Source organism: Glycine max, chromosome 20 (assembly GCF_000004515.6).
Source record: "Glycine max cultivar Williams 82 chromosome 20, Glycine_max_v4.0, whole genome shotgun sequence".
Classification (NCBI taxonomy): Eukaryota; Viridiplantae; Streptophyta; class Magnoliopsida; order Fabales; family Fabaceae; genus Glycine; species Glycine max.
The window spans coordinates 46,268,963-46,288,472 of record NC_038256.2 but is presented as its reverse complement, the minus strand read 5'-3'; the positions used below and the strand labels follow the sequence as shown (position 1 = coordinate 46,288,472).

Here is a 19,510-nt window from a genome sequence, read left to right as displayed (position 1 = left end):
CACTATCATTTTCTATGGGAGACAGCAGTAAAGTTTCAACTCATCAAACAATAGTTCCTTTCCTTAAGCTTCCCTAAAACCCATGAAAAACTAGAAAGCTAATCACAGATAATGTCACTGCTCCTTATTTGACACTCATTTTGTCTGCAAATCTCCTTTACTCTCACACAGACCCTCTAAACCTTAATTCTTATTTCCCACCCATCCCATTTCCAATCAAAGAACTCATACTTATGATAATAAACAAGAAACAATAATTATGAGTGGTTTTAAACTTAATGCAGAAATCAACTACATGAAGTCTCCTTACTTCTCACTTGGAAAATAAACCCCACCATTCCTCACAAATGATTCTGAAATGCTGCTTGTTCCATTTCATACAAAGAAGAGAAGCTTCCCCAGTACCTAGCCCTAGATGAAGCATGCCATTATACAAGAAAATATTACATTGGAATTTTCGATATAACAGTTCATGTGCTTTCACCCAATAGCTTAAGCTTTTGGGGTAGTTGATTCAAGACATGGTATTAGAGCCTCAATGGAAATGTGTTCTAGAGTTTAATCCTTGTTGCACATTGTTCTACATAAAAGTTAAATTTCAGCATAAGGTAATATAGGCATTTATATTGTCCTCGCCTTAAGTCCAATGGGTTCGGGATGTGTTAAATATAAAACCTGTCACATAATTTTCCCCATTGGATTAAGCTTTTGGGATGGCTAGACCATGATTGGTCATAAGTATCTTCCATCCACCAGGCTAGGCTTAGCTTATCAGAAGAGAAAAAAATCATATTCACATAAACCAAAGGGGAAAAAACATCGTCAGTTTGTTACCTCTAAAAATTGCTTATGACAATCCTTCAACCAATGTTCTCATCAATACTACTTATATCAACTTAGAGTAACGAAGCCATTGAATTTCATAATTACATTTTCAAAGTTTATCAAAAACTGAAATGAGTGATACCAAGATTCAAAAAAGAAGGGGCAAGTTATGAAAGATTCATACGCACATAACTGGTACTCTAAATGAAACTCAATTGTTAAATAGCAAAATGGCAACAAGGGAATCCATCTTTACACATAAGAAATGTTTCATCTTTCATGAAGTCCTTTCTGGTAGAAAGCAATAACAAGAGGAGAAAAAAAGTAGAAAATTATAAAGTAAAGCAAGACTAGAAGTTCATTAATCGTACCTCTGGTCTCTCATCTGCCCCAAGGTTTTGAAGTAATGAGAATACAGAGAATAGAAGCTTCTCAAAATCAACACCATCTACAGAAGCCTGGTCTCTCACATTATTAGAAATACGTGTTTGATCCTCCATCTTTTTGCTGTCTATCTGCTTCACTGTGGAACCAACACCTGAAAGGTAGAACCATCATAGGACTTGGTATTATAGCAGAATAATAACAGGTTAAGAACAGATAGCTTGACAACAAAATATGAACCTGCTTCCTTTTCTTCAAAAGGTCCATTGAGAAGGCCCTTTGCAATGAAATCAGTCATAGTCCACAGAAGTCCAACTGCTGTCAAGCTTATGTTCAACTCAGTCTTCTGAGCACTGTATGCTCCAGTCACATCAACACATCTGTAATATGTAATAATACATATTAGACAACAGAAGGAGCCCATATAGGAGCAAATATATGTGTGTATTTATGTGCACAGGTCTACACACACAAGCATGTTAGTATGTATGTGTAGCATTAGTACAACTCTAGAATTTGAGTTAGGCCTAACTAAACCACAAAAGTCAGCTTATAAGATGAGAATTGCCCATGCCTTTATAAGTTATCTTTAGCTATATCTATAATTGATGTGGGAACTCAACACACATCCCTCACACCCAGGATTTAATATCTGAAGCGTAGAGATTTGCACTAGGAAAGCCATGGGACCAAGTAGATTTTTGAGCAGTTAGGGGTGGCCAATATCATATCTATGATAGGCTATGATACCATCTTAAATTTGGGCTAGGTCTAACTCAACTCCAAAAGCTAGTTCATGAGATGAGGATTGCTCAAGCCTTTATAAGCTCTCCTTTGTTCATACCTATAGTCAATGTGAGATCTCAACAACAACATTCAAGAATAAACTCAAAAATGTTTCTTCTTCTCGGGATTGCAGCTCACTATAGAATCAGAAAATAAAAGAAATCATATATACACATGTATACAGTATGCATGTGGGTAAGGTGAAACATGAGATCTCACACTTGAAGGCAGTCTGTAGGTAAAGCAGACAGTCCATCGTTCATTATCACTCTTAGGTTCTAGAAAGAAATAAAAACAGGAAAATTAGTACATATGATAATGTTACAGAGAAAGGATAATACTAAAAAAAATTAAAAAACCAGAGCATATGAATTATTAGATCAAATATTGAACTACAGCAAGTCTTGCAGAAAACTTAAAATAAGCACGAAGCATAAAAAATAAGATTCAAGAAATTGTAGAGTAATGAGACATAAGACTCAAAATAAACCACTGGTACTATTCTATATATATATAATACTCCTAATTTTGCTGAGCAAAAAAAAAAAAAAAGATTCAAGAAAAGGATACATGACTAAGAGATTAAACCAACAGGAGAGTAATAGAATATATTCAAACTGATGATAATGAGATAATTTGAAATAAATCCTAAGTTAACTTGTAGAATGTAGAGTAATGAGAATTGACACATAAAATGATAGATTAGATTCATGTTTTGAAAATTGAATATATAACGTATGAATATTAAATTCATGCCTTGAAAATACCGAATATAACAAAAAAATCATGATGATGTGTGTGCCCACAAGTTTTTTGGACATTTAATAGTTCAAAAACTAAAAAAAAATAGACAAATCAAAAGTACACAGGAATTTGATGCCAAAAGTGATATAGAATAAAGAAAAGAAAAAGACAAAGTCCAAAAAAAAAAACACACCAGACTTATCTGCTAACATTAGTAAAGAAACAAGGGAGAAATCCAGCAGATGCAAATCAAGGCAGAAGAGCTTTAATGATGATATTCATTAACTTTAGAAGTAGAATTCATAATCCATTTTTTTGTAATTTTAATGAATTCAATTTGGCTGAGTTATGTGTAGTCATACTCAGATTAAAAATAAAAAACTATATTGGAGTACTGTAAAGGAACTGCAGTTATTCAACTGCAGTCCTGGGTAGTTAGTTTACCTGAGTTAGTTTGCTCAGTTAGTTAGAGTTAGTTAGTTAGAGACAGCTGTTGACAGCTGTCCTAACTACAGCTGTCTCTAACTAACTCATTAGTCTATAAATATGAAGCTGTAAGCATTGAGTTAGTTGGGTTAATGAAACTGAATTTCTCCCCTTTTTCATTTCTCTGTTATCAATTCTAATATGCTATCTAGAGCCTAGTTCGATCAAGCAATCAACGATGGCAGAATCAAACAATTCTTTTCCCTCCTCTTCCGCATTTCCTAATTCCTTTCCCTCTTCTTCCGCTTCCTAATTCGGTCGGTGAAAAGCTTGATGACTCCAACTTTCTGTTATGGCATCACCAGGTTGAACTGGTGATCAAATCACACCGGCTTCAACATTTTGTTGCAAATCCTTTGATTCCGCTGCGATTTCTTCCTGATGCTGATCGTGAAATCGGAAAAGAAAATCCAGCATATGAAGTGTGGGAGCAACAAGATCAAGTTCTCCTCACATGGCTGCAATCGACGTTCTCAAAGTCGATTTAGTTGCGCTGTTTGGGAAGCATACATTCCTATCAAGTCTGGGAGAAGATTCATGAATAGTTCAACAAACAAACGTGAGCTCAAGCAAGGCAATTGTGCACTGAACTGTGATCTATGATGCTCAAGGATAAGTCGATGTGTGTGTTTCTTATCAAAGTTCAGGAGATCGCTGATTCTCTTGCTTTGGTTGGTCTTAGAATGTGGGTTTGGACTTAACTCAACCCTAAAAGCTAATTCATAGGGTGAGGGTTGCCCCTCAATTATATACTCTATCTTGGCCGTATCTCTAACCAATGTGGGACTTGGATTTTTCGCAATACATCCCTTCATGTCAGCACTTTTGGGCTTGGTGCGTGGACAACATAGTGGGTGACCCTTTGAATGGATCTAGGATAGGCTCTAATACCATCTTAGAATGTGGGTTTGGGCCAAAATCAACCCTAAAAGCTAGCTCATGGAGTGAGGGTTGCCACCCACTTATATATTTTATCTTTGTCTTATCTCTAGCCAATGCGGAACTTGGGTTTTTCCCAATAGTTGGAAGCCTGATTTCTCCTCAATAGCATGTTGATGCACTGCTCGAAGGTTTTCCACAAGGTTATAGTTCTGTTATTTCAGTAATTGAAAGCAAGTTTTAAAGGAGTTGAGAGAATTTGAGATAGAAGAGGAGATTGAGATTGAGAAAATCAATATTATTCAACCCAACTGTAACTAATTACAAAGATGAATATTTAGTTGGATAACTGCCAACTAACCTAACTGTCAACTAACTTAGGTTAGTTGACAGCTGTTACAAATCTGTTAGGCACTAACTGACTAAACTATCAACTGATAACAGACTAACTACTAACTACTAACTACAGTAGTTTGAAAAAAAGTTAACTGAAAGAAACAAAAAAAGAAACACTGCGAGTAATGTATACTCTCTTATAATTCCCCCGCAAGCCCATGAGGGGTTGGAAGAATGTCTTTCAACTACTCTGAGCTTGGACCTGAATGAAAGAAATGAAGAAGGGGATAGAGCCTTGGTCAGAATATCAGCTGGTTGATCCATAGCAGGAACATGGACAACATTGAGTAGTTTTGGTGAGAACTTTCTCTCTGACAAAAAATAGATCCAACTCCATATACTTGATTCTTGAGCGAAGAACATGATTATAAGCTAACGAAGCAGTGCTGGTTTTGTCATACAGAATAATAGGAGTAGTGTAAGCTACTTGGAGTTCAGAAAGAAGAGACTGAATCGAAGTAACTTCTGCTGCAATAAGAGCCATGCTTCTATATTCTGCCTCAGTACTAGACCTTGCAACAACTGATTGCTTCTTAGACCACAAAGAGATGAGATTAGGTCCAAGAAAAATAGCAGCTCCTGAGGTAGACTTCCTATCATCAGGAAAGTGTAGACCCCAAGAAACAGTACCCTTAAGCTACCTTAGAATCCTTTTCACAGCCAACCAGTGTTGCTCAGAAGGTATAGACATGAACTGACAAACCTTGCTGACAGAGAAACTAATCTCTGGAATTGTTTTTTTTTTTTTTTTTTATCTGCAAAGATAAATATATATATATAAATCTGAGTACTAGAGGTACAAAGGTTACAAGATTAGTAGACACCATACATTTGGTTCCAATTATCAGACTTAATGTAGTCTTGATAGGAACCAATATCTGGATACAAAGATGAGTCTAATTTCTACTGTTAGTCTATTGTGCTATCCTCAGCTAATAATCTCTGGAATTGTAATAGTAGCATACTGCAAAGCACAACTATGGACCTATATAAGGTAGGATCAGAAAAATCTTCAAAACCAAACATGGTCAATTTACAACCCCCAACCATAGGAGAAGAGATAGGATTTGATTCATCCATTTTAGTCTTGGCCAAGAGATCTCTGATATACTTTGATTGGGTTATAATGAGAGAACCATCATTCTGTCTTTGAAATTCAATACCCAAAAGATAGTCCAAGTCACCAAGATATTTGTGGGAGAAAACATAATTCAGTTGTGAAACAAAAGACTGAATCAAATTGGTGTTGTTACCCGTGATGATGATATCATCTACATAAGCTAAAATGTAGACAATAAACTGATTCTCAGAAGAAAAACAAAGAGAGAAGGATCACATTTGCTTGAAGAAAACTTGAAACTGATAAGAGTAGCTTTCAGTTTGTCAAACCAGGCTCTAGGAGCCTGCTTCAGGCCATAAATAGCTTTATGTAATCTGCACACTTGAGTCTTATTGGAAGACACAAATCAAGGAGGTTGAGTCATGTAAACATCTTCCTCAAGATTGCCATTGAGAAAAGCATTGTTGACATCAAGCTGTTGAAGTGGCCAGATGTAAGAAATGGCAAGAGAAAGAATCAACCTAACAGTCAGTTAATTAGTTTGCTCAGTTATTTAGAGTTAGTTAGTTAGTGACAGCTGTTGTAACCAACTAATTAGTCTATAAGTATGAAGCTATAAGCATTGAGTTGTTTGGGTAAATGAAACTGAATTTCTCCCCTTTTTCATTTCTCTGTTATCAATTCTAATAAAGATCATGCCATCATTTTCAAAACCAACATCAACCTCCCTAATACACTGGAAGTTTGTTAAAGGAATGGAGCTTTTTTTTAAAAAAAAAAAGTTGTGAAAAATATGGAAAAAACCAAGGAGGTTTATGTAGGTTTGGATAACAGAAGGAAGGTATGTAAAAAATGAGGAAAATAGATGGAAGGAAGGTATTAATAATAAATAATTTCTTTTGCTATTTAATTTTCCTTTGGTTTGGATAACAGAAGGTATGTGAAAAATGAGGAAAATAGATGGAAGGAAGGTATTAATAATAAATAATTTCTTTTGCTATTTAATTTTCCTTAAAAAAGGAAAATTAAATAGCAAAAGAAATATAAATAAAAAGCTTACAAGTATAGAGATTAGAGAGAAAGTTTGAAGGAAAATTGCAAGAGTGATTTTCGGAATCAAGATCATAAGTAACTAGAATATACCAATAGCCCCATTGCAGAATTAAATGCTGCAAACTAAGTCAGTATACCTGGAAGCCAAGAGTAACAAGATCCTTCTCTGAAACATCTGCTACATACCTTACAGTAAGACAAAGGTACATAGATTAACCAAAGGATTACCAATAGTGAGGAACATAAGGGCATAAGAAGGCCAACCTCAACATTTCAAGTATATTAGGCCAGCTGTAATGAAGTTTCTCTCCATATCTCTGAAAGAATTTGTATAAATTAATATCATGTAAACAAACAATGAGGAAATAAAAATGACAAAGAAACTTGACCAATCAGTAACAGCATTACCTCTAAGACATGCAAAAGAATTTTCAAAGATCCAACACGAACATCTACACTTTGAGTAGAAAAATAAAGAACCTTTAGTGGAGATATGACAGAACATTCAAGAGACCTCAACTTATCAAGATTGACTTCCATCTGCATATTGTAGACACACATTAAGTCCTCTTTTAATAAATTATGAATGCCAGGCATAAAAATGGTAGAAAGTCTCACTTCCTGTGATGATTCAAGAGACTTGGATAGTTTGTAGTCTTGGAACCGATCAGAACCTAAGACAGCAGATATACACTGATCCAGCGCATCAAGTGCCATGTTTTTCAAATGTGTATTAGAATTATCAGCTAGCTGCAAAAGCAAGTCAAATATCAAGTGCAATGAAAATGAAACTAGCATTGCTACATAAGAGAAACAATAAGAGAGAAAAGGAAACCTCAAGAAAGTGACTAATAACTTGATCCCAAAATGGCTCAACTCCTGTGGTGACAAAAGGATAATATAACATTTTAATACCTTCACTCAACAAAAACAATTCAAGAATGAATATTCAAAAAATCCGAATAAGTAAATTGATCCTCACAAGTATCTACTTAGGAAAAACACGACATGAGAATGAACAATTAAACATACTGGGAAAAACTCAAGTCCCACATCGACTATAGATAGTGCAAAGATAGAATATATAAGTGAGGGCAACCCTCAACTCATGAGTTAGCTTTTGGGCTTGAGTTAGGCCCAAACCCCCATTCTAAGATGGTATCTGAGCCTATCCTATATCCATTAAACAGGTCACCCACCATGTTATCCACACACCAGCCTAAAAGTGTCTGGGCGTGAAGGGGTGTATTGGGAAAAACCCAAGTGTCACATCGACTATAGATAGTGCAAAGATAAAATATATAAGTGGTGGCAACCCTCACCCTATGAGCTAGCTTTTGGGGTTGAGTTAGGCCCAAACCCACATTCTAAGAAAACAGCATCCAGCATAAAAGATTTGCTATCATGCTCAAAGGTATTGAAGCTACATACTGTGAGCATTATTCACAAGGATGGATATCATTCTTTCCACTGAAAAGCTGATGCTTCCAATTTTTTGACTAGTTGTTGGTCCCAAACTGCTTGAAGTCATGCATTGATGTGAAAGTTGACATAATGCAGAGAGGAGAGACTTTACAGCAGATATATGCATCAGAGCAGAGCTCTCAAAGAGCTTTCAAACAGAAAATAATAACAAGTTAGATCAATATATTCCCAACAGATAAATGCAGAAAGAAATAAAATAAATGCTTAGGTACCAATAAAATCAGAAAAATACAGAATGAAACCAATCAAAGCTTAGATGGCAATAAAAGCAAACTTGCATTCTCAACATTGAACATGAAAAAGAATTTCCAAGAAAAAAGAGCTATAAAAAAGAAAACATTTGAAAAGGATTATCATTAGGATAATTTTAGTGACATTCATGCTCATCATAAGTTGGGAGTAGCAGATGAAAGTTATCTTTTATGCTAACCACCAAACAACTAAAATTGGTTTATTCACCTGAGAGTTCAAAGAAGAGAGTATATTGAAGTCACTGGATTGGGTAGATAACTCCCTTGTGAACTTCGGGACAGGGGTGGAGACCTCCTGCAGATTTAATCATGTACTCAGTAAATTTCTATATAAGACACACCCAAAAGAAATTTCCAGTAAAAATATGCAGCATATGAAATTTAATTTGACAAACATTTGAAAAAAAAAAGTCATTAGAAATAAGAAGAAATAGAATACATGAGAAGAAAAGACATCCTCATTAGCAGAAGCACAAAAAAAGAAACAGAAAAATCAAACAAACAAGTCAGAAACAATAAAGGTCTCCAATCTCTTCATGCATTATTTGCTAGAGACAACCTCTTAAAGAGACCTTTTACCAAGCACTAGAGAGGTCAAATGGAAAGTTCTGTCCCAAAACAGAGTTGTTTGTTAGTTGAAAAGCCTCCTTGCCACTCCAAGAACAGCCTAAATAGCACATTAATATAGAACTATTCCATCATCTGTTGTACAAAACCCCAGAAGTTGAGTTTAGTAAACTGATCCAGATGGATCAAGCTATAGGACAGCATCACCTAAAATATGCCTAGAAAGAGCAAGTTTTGTAGCCTGTAGGTCTCCTAATTTGCAGCAAATCATTAGAATATGATTTTATTGACATCTGCTAATGAAAATGAAAGGCTTAATCTTGGAGGGAATTACAGAAGGAGCATTTCACTCTATTTTTTAGAGGGAAGGAGAGTGAAGGGTTTATATGAATATTCACTAGGGCTATCAAGAGTCCACACTCGTCTATTGAAGTTAGAGGACAAATGAAAAGATTCTAATGTTGGTGGTGCCTCATTTAGGACAATTGTGCCATCTAGCATCAGGAGATTCTCTATCTGGTATTGTCATCACACAGATTCCTAAGGAAATAAGAGATTCCAGGCATTGTTATTGACAAAGAATGGAAAGCTACAAAAGCAATGGTGGGGACAACAGTCCTCAAAAAATTTTATACAAGAACAATGACCCATAAAAGGTGAGCAGAATAAAAAAAAAAAAAACTAGTATTATGATACTCAAATACAAACAGCCACACTAAGCAACATGGCAGTATGACTTTAACATTTATTGAAAATCAAAATAAGAGAAAAGAAAGTACAACTTGAAAAAGGATAAGATAACCTCCAAAAAATAGAAGACAAAAGGCAAAAAGAAACTTCAAAAGTAAGCAATATTGCTCAGCAATGGAATGAAGAGAACATAAGTTGAACTAATACTTGGGGATCAAAGGGACAAAGCAACACTTATTTGTGCTCACTGCAAAAATTTACTTTCAATAATAATAGCCAGTAGAGGGAAGTGAAAATCAAACTCCTAACCACTTGATTAAAAAAACTCAAGAACCAATTATACAAAAAGCTTAAACTATGTAGAGAAGAGTCTGAAATTGTTTTGACCTATATCCCAAGCAACAATGACAATGGGACTCAAAAGTTATCTCTGTGCAACTTTTACTGATTTCTTGTCATGAATTCATGATTTCTGAAAATATATTGCACAGCAATTGAAGCCAATTTTCACTGAATAATAGAACAATACATAAAATTACCTGGGTAGTGGCATGTGGAGAATGAATTGCTCGATCTAAAGCTGCCAGAGTTTCCAACACCTGCAGGTATTCATCATGACCACTCATTAAACAGAGGGTAGGATTCCACTTCACAGACAACAGGAAAAAAATATAACATACCAGAACCCAGGATGGGCCTAGAACATTATGCAATCGATGAGCGATGTTGAAAAGGGTTCTCAATGCCTGGTTCACATGATCAGTGTTGATGAAATGAGTAGTTGCAATGACACAATCAAATATAGAAATCCACAGAAAAAAATGAACAGGTGAACAACAAAATTACAGTCAAGTGGGGAAAAAATACGCATTGCATGCACAGAACCAGAAGGACCACCTGAACATTCTTGGGAGTAAGCACAATGCTATCCCTCTGGTCAACTGATAGTTCTGACCGTTTTGATACAGGAGATGGCAAAGCACTGCTAAAATATCATATTTAAGCCAAAATCTCAGTACTGTAAGCTTGAATTCTTGAAAACCATCTTAATAAATGAAAAAACAAAAAGTACTAACTAGAGATTTAAAACGTCATACCTCCTTTTTTCTGTTTCAACAGGAAAATTGATAGTAAATTTACAAAGGGATGCAAGAAAGGAATTTAAAGGTTCTACGGCTCGGAGAATCCCACAAGCCTATGAAATTGCAAATCCATATATCATTTTAAGTTCAAACTTAATTTCAAATGTAACACATAAAAACAAAAGGAGTTAAAGGCCAAGCTGAGTTACCTGAGTAAATGCCTGGTATCCCTTTAATATTTCCAACACAATGGCCTCTCCTTGTGACCTTCAAATTAACCACAAGTCAAATGTTAAGGAATATATTGAAATAATAACAAACAACATAGGGTTAATTAAGATTAATTGAAACCAGCATGGAATAAAATGAATCTTAGATCACTGAACAACATTTTATTGGATGAATTAGTCGTAAAATCCAGCAGATTATTAAAGCTCACCACCATGCGGTTCAAACTCAAAATTTTAGATGAATCACAAAGAAGTTTAGGCTCTTTAACTGTATGACTGAATACTAACATAATACCAACCATGCTTGTTAGCATCTAATTATTCTAAAATTTAGCATGCAAAATCAACATGATTACCTAGTAATCAAAATGTTGATAGAAGTTAAATGCTATGAATAGGTAATTGAATGGTGCAAGAGCTTTCCACAAGTGTCATTTTTTATTTATATGTGTATGTAGAAAAACAAACCTTGATAGAATAAGGGATAATGCATCAAGTATTGTCAACCACAGTGAGTCAACCATTGAGATGCAGAGAACTGCAGTTTTACCACTCCATTTCACAGGTGGGTCATTATCACATCTAGGGGACTCAAGCTGAATGGACATAGAGAAAGCAGGCCATTAAGCAGCATAACCAAAAGAAAATACAAAATGGATATGGAAAAACAACAGAGAGAATATCGAAATTACCTCTCCAACATCTATGGCTTCATCTGTTAAAGTTGCAACAGTGAAGACAACCCCTAACAGGCCTTCAACTGCCAATGTTATAGCATGTGCTTCACTGGCAACCAAAACTGCAGCATTGGATGCATCATTATCTAGACTCCATTCAATACCTGCAGGAGGAATAGCATCTCACTCTTGAGTAATTCAAATACCACCATGTCCCATATCACTGCTAAACTTAAATAACCACAAGGGTTAACTATTAAGTAAAGACAAGACTTCGGGTAACTTTCAAGAAGGTTTAGTCATAGCACAGAATGGTATATTAGAAACGATCAACATTATCAGATATACTATGACATACATATTAATATTTATTTGATTAAAAGGGTTATGCGCTAACAGTGTAAGAGTTTTGCACATTCATCCAATCACAACTCATTATGTATGGTAAGTTTGTTTACTTTTAAAATAATTCATACGGTGATTTGTAATAGGATGATAGTGTAAGACTGTTTTACATTGTCAGTGCATAGGCATTAAACTCTCTTTCTTTTATGGTGACTTTGAAGACCAATTCTAATTAAAATCAAGGAAAATTTGCCAGTTAGTAAAACATAGTCTGATTAACATCAATAGACATTTCTCTCTTGCTTTCCTTCTTGGGAGCCACCTCCATCATGGAGGAGTCTTGCTATGGGGAAAAGAACGGAGATGTTAACCAGAGAGGGAGCCCCATTGATGTTGTGAACCTATGGAGTTGTGGGGTGTAAAAGAAAATAAAACTTATTAATAGTGGTGGTTTATGTTAAAAGCACTCATTGTAAATGTTTTCGTGGTATAAGAGAGTATACATTAGTCGCAGTGTTTCTTTTTGTTTGTCAGTTAATTGATATTCTAACTAATGTAGTTAGCATTTAGTCTGCTACCAGTTAATATTTTAGTCAGTTAGTGCCTAACAGATTTGTAACAGCTGTCAACTAACTTAGGTCAGTTGACAGTTAGGTTTTTTTTTATCAGCAAAGATTAATATGTATATTAATTGAGTACCAGAGGTACCAAAAGATACAAGTTAAAACCAAACAATTGGTTCCAAGTCAGACTTAATGTAGTCTTGATAGGAACCAATTTCTGGATACATAGTTGACAGTTAGGTTAGTTGGTAGTTATTTTTTTTTTATCAGCAAAGATAATTTATATATATATATCCTAGTGTCAACTATGTATCCAGAAATGGTTATCAGATATACTATGGATCACTTCACTCAGCACCTCTCTTTGGCTGCTTCGCAAGCTATTAATAGAAAGTGGAAGGTTTGGTGGGTAGCAGCCACAGTTTCTATTTGGAACTATAGGAACGCCATGATTTTTAAAAATCATCAGTTTGCCATTTCTAAATTGGTGGATGATGCAATTTATCTTACCTGGTCTTGGTTGAGGGGGTGGGAAAAGGACTTTGCTATTCCGTTTAATCAATGGTCATCTTCTATGTCCTTTGCCTTCTCCTAGTCTGGGAAGGATGGGTGGTTTTTTGTAAGGTCTCTAGTTGGGGAAGCTTGTGTAGTTTTGCTTTATATCCTCAGCCTATGGCTTTCTTTTTGTATCTCTGTAGTACCTCTGGTACTATCCTTATTTAATATCTAATATATGATACTTTTGGCCGTTCAAAAAAAAAACCAGAGGTACAAAGATTACATAGTGGTAATATTCCAGTTAGGCAAGGCACCCGCACGGGGCGGGGAGTACTCCCCCGCTCCCCGTCCCCGTTCCCCGACTCCCCGCGAGGACCTGCGGGGACCCCGTTTTACATTAAAAAATATCAAAAATTATAAAAAAAAATACATTTTTTTTGTTTTATCTCAATTTTCCAACAATAATAAATTTAAGGTTTAATTCTAAGTTTAAAACATGATTAAAAATACCAAAATAAATCAATAATAATAGTAATAAAATCACACAAGTAAAATACTATATTAACCCTTGTATTATTTATATATATGATAATTTTATTTTGTATTTTTTTTACTAGTAAAATATTATATTAACCCTTATATTTATGTTATACATATTATAAGTTATTAGGGTATATAAGTAAAATTCTATATACGCAGGGATACGGGGACCCTGCGGGACGGGGAGCATAGTCCCCGTCCCCATCCCCAAATTAGCTGTGGGGGGTTTTTCATCCCCATCCCCGTCCCCACGGGGAATTTTTCCCCGACCGCAGGGCCCCAAATGGGGCAGTCCCCGCGGGGATTCCCGAGTTGCTGGGAGAATTGCCATGCCTAATTCCAATCCATTGGTTCCATAAATCAGACTGAAACAGACTTAATGGGAACCAAATGCTTGCTAGTAATAGTATGAAATCAGTTTACAGTTGGGTTGAATAATATTGACTTCTCAATCTCATATCTCTCCTCTCTCTCTCTCTCAAATTCTCTCAGCTCCTTTAAGTGGGGACTCAAAATTGACAGAAAGTGTAAGTGCCGTTTGGGATTTAATGGAGATATGATGAAAGGACAACATTCGCAACATTTCGAAAAGTGGGGGGCAAAATGGGCAAAAAAAGTTGGGGGCAAATTTTGTGAGAAAGTGATAAGTTGGGGGCAAAAGGTGCAAATAAGCCCTTTTGTTTAGGAGGATTTTTTGTCCTCGTCACTCTTTACAATTCTTTCTCTTAATAAACTTTTATTTAAAAAAAAATCATTTACACAAAAATCATTTCTGCAAGTTAAACTCACCTAAAGGCAACTAGATATGATCTCTGAATCATTAGGTCGAATAGGTGTTAGTAGTTTGATTAATTTAAAAAAAAAAGAATTCAAAAGAATGGAAAGAGAATACAGAAATAGAAGAAAGAGCATCCTCTTTGAAGATGCCAAACAATAAACAATACAGGGCAGAAAATATACAATACCAGCATAAGTGCTATCAGCTAAAATGCGTTAAAGATATGAAAAACCACAAGTCTAAAATAAAATAAAACCTAAGGAGCAGAAAAATCTAAGAGTTGGCATAATATCTTACAAGCATTTTATGGAAATAGGAAATGATATTAACAAAGTATCAATCAAAATAACAAGATAACCTATCAACAGGATTGGTATCAGACTTCCTATTCGGAGTTTAATATGAAACTCTGGGTAAATAAGGGCATCAAAACAGATATTTGACCTCACAAAAGAGATATAGATATCAAAATTGTTCTTGTTCAACCTAAATATGAAAATCAATACCTTTGGCTTTGCTACTAAACATTCCAGCAACAGCTGCCAGGCTCTCCTCACTTGATTCTTGAGCCTACAGAATCATTTAAAGTTTCTTCTAACCATAAAATTAATAGACAAAAGATAGAGACCCTCACCCTAAATATATGCATGCTATGTAAGAGCTGAATGAAAAGATACATTAGTTAAAGTCAACTGTAGAAAGTGGCAATATTCAAAGCAAAACAGAGTTATACCATTCAATTTTTCCTTTGTAATTTGTACCATGATCAAAAACATGACTGGGAAGTCAGAAATAAATGGAAGCATATGCAGCTAAAATCATACCTGTACATTTGAAACAACTCTAGCAAGAGCTTTGACCATTCCCTCCACAACATTTGTATTCTTGGGGTGCCTATGACGCCAATGGATAGCAGCAATCAATACATAATATTGAACTTAGGTGATTTTCTTGTAATTCATATATCTATATTACACTAAAATTTGTCGAACACGATAAACATGGCTTCATCAATGCCAAATTAGTAATTGAAAAGGTTTGGATATGGTACCAAACTTCAACACATTTTGCACTGGACCACTCGTGTAAGAAAACACAATTAAAGATTTACTGATGCCCATAGTACTGATTACTGAATATATTATAATCCTTTCTGGAAGTTTCACATGACTAAAGATTCCTATATCCATATTCTTGATAAGTGATGAACTGCCAAATACTGGGCCTCCAATTTCTCATTTTGCGCTTACCATAGAAGGAATAAAGGGAGGGTCAGGGTAGAAATGGTAATGAGTTGGAAATGGCAGAGGAAGATTCTGTAGTGAAGGGCCAGAGGGTCTAACCGAATGCACAGGTTTGGTGAGAAAAGTACTGGAACCATGGATTTGAATGTGAGAGGTGTTGGGGAGGGGAACATTGGAGCATCTGGGTTGTTTGGGTGGCTTAAGCCATTCAGGCAGATGTAGAACATTGCTTCTCTGATTTTCTTCTTTCTCAATTCCATATTTGTCTCTCTATTTTATGTTTCCTGTCTCTGCAAGTGGAGCTTGCTCCCTTTCATTTCTGATTAATACCAGAACCTATCAACAACATTGTTGGATTGTTTCATCAAGACAACAGCTACATAGTAGGCAAAAAGGGGGGGAGGATGTGGTTGATGAGTTGGTCACACTCAAATGGAAAGTCCTTAAATGACCAATTAATCTTATTTTCTACTGGTAAAAAATCAAAACTTATGTTCATTGGAAAATAAAAGGCAATCTTGGGCTAGTTTGTTTAAACTTAAAAAAAAATTAAAAATAAAAAAAGCTATTTTTTAAGCGGATAGGATTTGCTTCTTAAAAAAAGCATAAACCTGTTTTTTTTTTTTAAGTAGATTAGACAAACACATAAAACAAAAACAAAAAAGAACTGCTTATTTATTAAGAAAAACACTTTTTTAAAAAAATAAGCTTAAACAAACAGGCCCCTTATACCATCTGGAAGGTTAAGGAAGCATAATTTAATATTTCCAAGTATACTAGAGGCAACAAAAACTTAGTTAGTCTCCAGTCTGGGATTAAAAACTGCCCTACTAAAGAGAAAATTCTATGTCTTACCAAATACCAACCAGAGAAAACTCTTTGAAAGTCCCAAAAATACCTCAATTGTTATTCTGTAACAAAAAACTGAATCTTATTTCATGTCTCTTCATGCATTCAATATGACATGGTCCAATTCTTGCAGTCAATCAGAACTAAAGAACTTACATTAGTATACCAAAGAGTCATATATTTCAGCCCATTTATCTTTTTCCAAGATATAGCAATTTTATTAGAGAGAAAAGAGAGTTTGAATATCCAGATTCCAGAGGATACAGTAAACAATGATAGCAAAAGCAGCAGCAACAACAACAATAACAATGACAATAATATAGTATGTAGCAAGGCTGTCCAACCTCTGCATGTCAGAAATTGTAACTCCCTTAAAACATCCCATCATTCCCATGGGTAGAAATAGAACACCAAACAAAAGCCAGACATATAATCTATCCCATAATGCCATAAGTCCATAACAAGCATAGGGGCAAAGAGACAACCATAAAGACTGGACCCAAGCATTCAACTCCAGCCACATGCACTAAAGAGTTGCATAAACAGCACTTTGCTATGAAAGGCTTCACAATGTGCATACCCTCATCTATGGCTTACACCCTTTTTACTAATGCTCAATCAGTTTTTACATAAACATGATAGGTATAGTTGTATTGTATATCTTCTAAAGAATCCCCAATTCTATATAAATCTACTACGACAACTAAGCCTTTATCACTTGGTGGGATTGGCTACATAGATCACATACCACCATAGTTTTTTATTCTATATTCTATATTAAGTGCAAGAGAGACTTTTTACCTAAATCTCTCAAATGGTTTAATTTGGACCTATAGTTGTCTTTGGCTCAGTTATAATTCACTTCGGTTTTCCTCTACCCCTAACCCTCCTTATTGATGTATCTACGAGTCTTCTATACATGCTTAAAACCATGTGAGATGAGATTCTGTCATTCTATCTACGAGTCTTCTATGAGTGTTACTTTTCTATCACATATCATGCCCAAAGCAATCTTTCATTTTATCCATCTTGCTTGAATCTTGTGGTTGGCATCACTCTTTATGTCCCTATTAATTCTACATAATCTAATTCATTAAAATTTCCAATGGGATGGGGCCAATAAGCAACAAGGTTTAAGGTACCTAGGCAATGCTCATAAGACACACATACTAGTTGAGAAGAGCACAATAGTTATAAGGCATGCCAATATACCAATGTCTCATAGCATTATGCACAATATCATTAAATTAAGAAGAACAAAATTGAACGTACATATCAAAATTTTGAAAAAGAATCCGCAATGTGCGTGCCTCAACACAAAACCCCTACAAACCACCATTTCTGGTTGTTAGGTTAAAGGCTTACTGAGTAAATCAACAACTTGCGAAAGAAAAATAAAAAGAATAATACAACATAACTACATTACCCTCAAAATCTCAAGAACAAGAATGCGATGCCATAATGGCAAATCAAGAAAAGTAACCTTGAGTAGCATACTGAGAAAAACCTGAAAATTAGAAGAAAAATTTAGCATATACCAATTTTGTTGAGATGCAACAAAATATATAAAAGGGAACTGACACCAAAGGTCAACATTAGGTTGGTATCTTAGATTATTGACAAAGAATTAGCTCTCAGTTGGGAAGCAGTCTTCACATGCATTATGCTTATTCTACATTACATCATACAATTACCAAATTTATCCCTCTCACTCAACCCAAAAGGGAAATCTGCACTGTCCATTTCCATAACTTAATTGGCATGAGCTGAGTGGCTAGATGGAAAAGGAAATAGGAAACTTACCTCACATTCAGTTATAAGGGAAGAACTGTAAAGTCTTATAATATGAGCAACTGAACGCAAGACCAAACGACGAAAGCTAGGTTCACCAGTTTCTCCTTCAAGCTAATTAACATATTAAAGAATTATGAAAAGTATCATTTTGCGCTTCAAAAACAGGGAGAAGGAATCTCAATGGTGAAACAGCATTGTCATACTACATGTTTCAGGGAATTAATTACCTCAGCATTGGTACGAAGTGAAGTCATAAGAAGTGAACAAATTTGCCGTCGTAAAGCCTGACAAATTTAGAACAAATATATCAAGATAAAATAACAAAAGATATGCTGGCATGGTACGATTCAAGTAAAAAGCAGCAACAACATTCAGAATTACAATAGACATATTCACCTGTTCATAGGGTAACAATGTTCTGAAGACAGCCACATAATTGGACAAAATGAACCTGTAAAACATGTTTGGAAAATTATGATGAAGATTGAAGAGCATTGCATACTCATGTTGTTTCAGTAGAATGATTAAATAGAATTCACCATACTGGTGAAGCCAATTCAAAAGCATGGGATGATCTAATTTGTAGAATATATATGTCAATGTCCTTCACTTAAATGACATTTTAGCTATTGAGAAAAAAGAATAGATCACCAATTACAGGTATCTCAATCAAATATCTGATTGCAAAGAATCTGCAAAATGAAATGAACCAGTAAACCACACATTGTAAAAATATTTCTTACTCAAGAATATCAAGTGCAAATGTCCTCTGAAGAATATTCACACATAACCAAATTGCCTGTAGAATAGATGGAAGTTAATGTCATCCAATAAGAAATGGCATTTAATGAATATCAGAATCACCATTAATGACGTGAATAAAAAATGAGAGCACCTAATGGGTTTCTAGATACCCACAGACAAGAAATTCCAACAAAATGGATTTAATGCTACAGGGGGGAAAAATAGTTCCAAATAAGCACATACAGATCCACCTGCGGCAAGGGATGTCAGGTCTTCAAGCAAGCGAAGTCCAAGTTTTCCAGTTTCAGTTAAAGTCTCCCTCATCACAGGGGGCCTTCCAGAAATGGACTCATGACCTAATGAGCTGTGCATGATTATAAACACCATTAAGAAGTCATCTTGGAATTGTAAACATCATGATCTAATGATCATAACCGTAAGTTCAAATCCTGAGAATTAAGAAGTCAACTTAAGGGGAGTTATAAGGTGGTCTGGTGGTGGGGGGAGGGCATAGGATAGAGTGATAAGGAGGTCTTGGGTTCGAATCCCCCCACTACCAT

At 35.2% G+C, this 19,510-nt stretch overlaps 1 protein-coding gene across 4 annotated transcripts in view; it reads right to left on the bottom strand.

Annotated features, from left to right (window-relative positions):
- The window catches only part of LOC100777257 (protein MON2 homolog), a 41,475-nt gene that overhangs the window by 10,873 nt on the left and 11,092 nt on the right, over window positions 1-19,510 (bottom strand). For 3 of the 4 annotated variants that reach the window (XR_420424.4, XM_006606419.4, XM_014772655.3), the window contains 26 exons: window positions 19,194-19,314; window positions 18,950-19,005; window positions 18,603-18,657; window positions 18,434-18,490; window positions 18,216-18,317; window positions 17,839-17,919; window positions 17,685-17,737; window positions 15,144-15,213; window positions 14,826-14,889; window positions 11,611-11,759; window positions 11,387-11,514; window positions 10,898-10,955; window positions 10,704-10,801; window positions 10,504-10,591; window positions 10,287-10,352; window positions 10,146-10,205; window positions 8,558-8,644; window positions 8,045-8,225; window positions 7,449-7,492; window positions 7,232-7,363; window positions 7,022-7,153; window positions 6,878-6,930; window positions 6,751-6,799; window positions 2,215-2,273; window positions 1,450-1,589; window positions 1,197-1,363 (listed from right to left, as the gene is read on the bottom strand). Coding sequence is in view for 3 of the 4 variants with exons in the window: in XM_006606419.4 (XP_006606482.1) it covers window positions 1,197-1,363; window positions 1,450-1,589; window positions 2,215-2,273; window positions 6,751-6,799; window positions 6,878-6,930; window positions 7,022-7,153; window positions 7,232-7,363; window positions 7,449-7,492; window positions 8,045-8,225; window positions 8,558-8,644; window positions 10,146-10,205; window positions 10,287-10,352; window positions 10,504-10,591; window positions 10,704-10,801; window positions 10,898-10,955; window positions 11,387-11,514; window positions 11,611-11,759; window positions 14,826-14,889; window positions 15,144-15,213; window positions 17,685-17,737; window positions 17,839-17,919; window positions 18,216-18,317; window positions 18,434-18,490; window positions 18,603-18,657; window positions 18,950-19,005; window positions 19,194-19,314 (2,350 nt within the window). In the remaining variant the exon portion in view is untranslated. The remainder of the gene's footprint in view (window positions 1-1,196; window positions 1,364-1,449; window positions 1,590-2,214; window positions 2,274-6,750; window positions 6,800-6,877; window positions 6,931-7,021; window positions 7,154-7,231; window positions 7,364-7,448; window positions 7,493-8,044; window positions 8,226-8,557; window positions 8,645-10,145; window positions 10,206-10,286; window positions 10,353-10,503; window positions 10,592-10,703; window positions 10,802-10,897; window positions 10,956-11,386; window positions 11,515-11,610; window positions 11,760-14,825; window positions 14,890-15,143; window positions 15,214-17,684; window positions 17,738-17,838; window positions 17,920-18,215; window positions 18,318-18,433; window positions 18,491-18,602; window positions 18,658-18,949; window positions 19,006-19,193; window positions 19,315-19,510) is intronic. The other variant, XM_006606420.4, reaches the window with a different exon arrangement.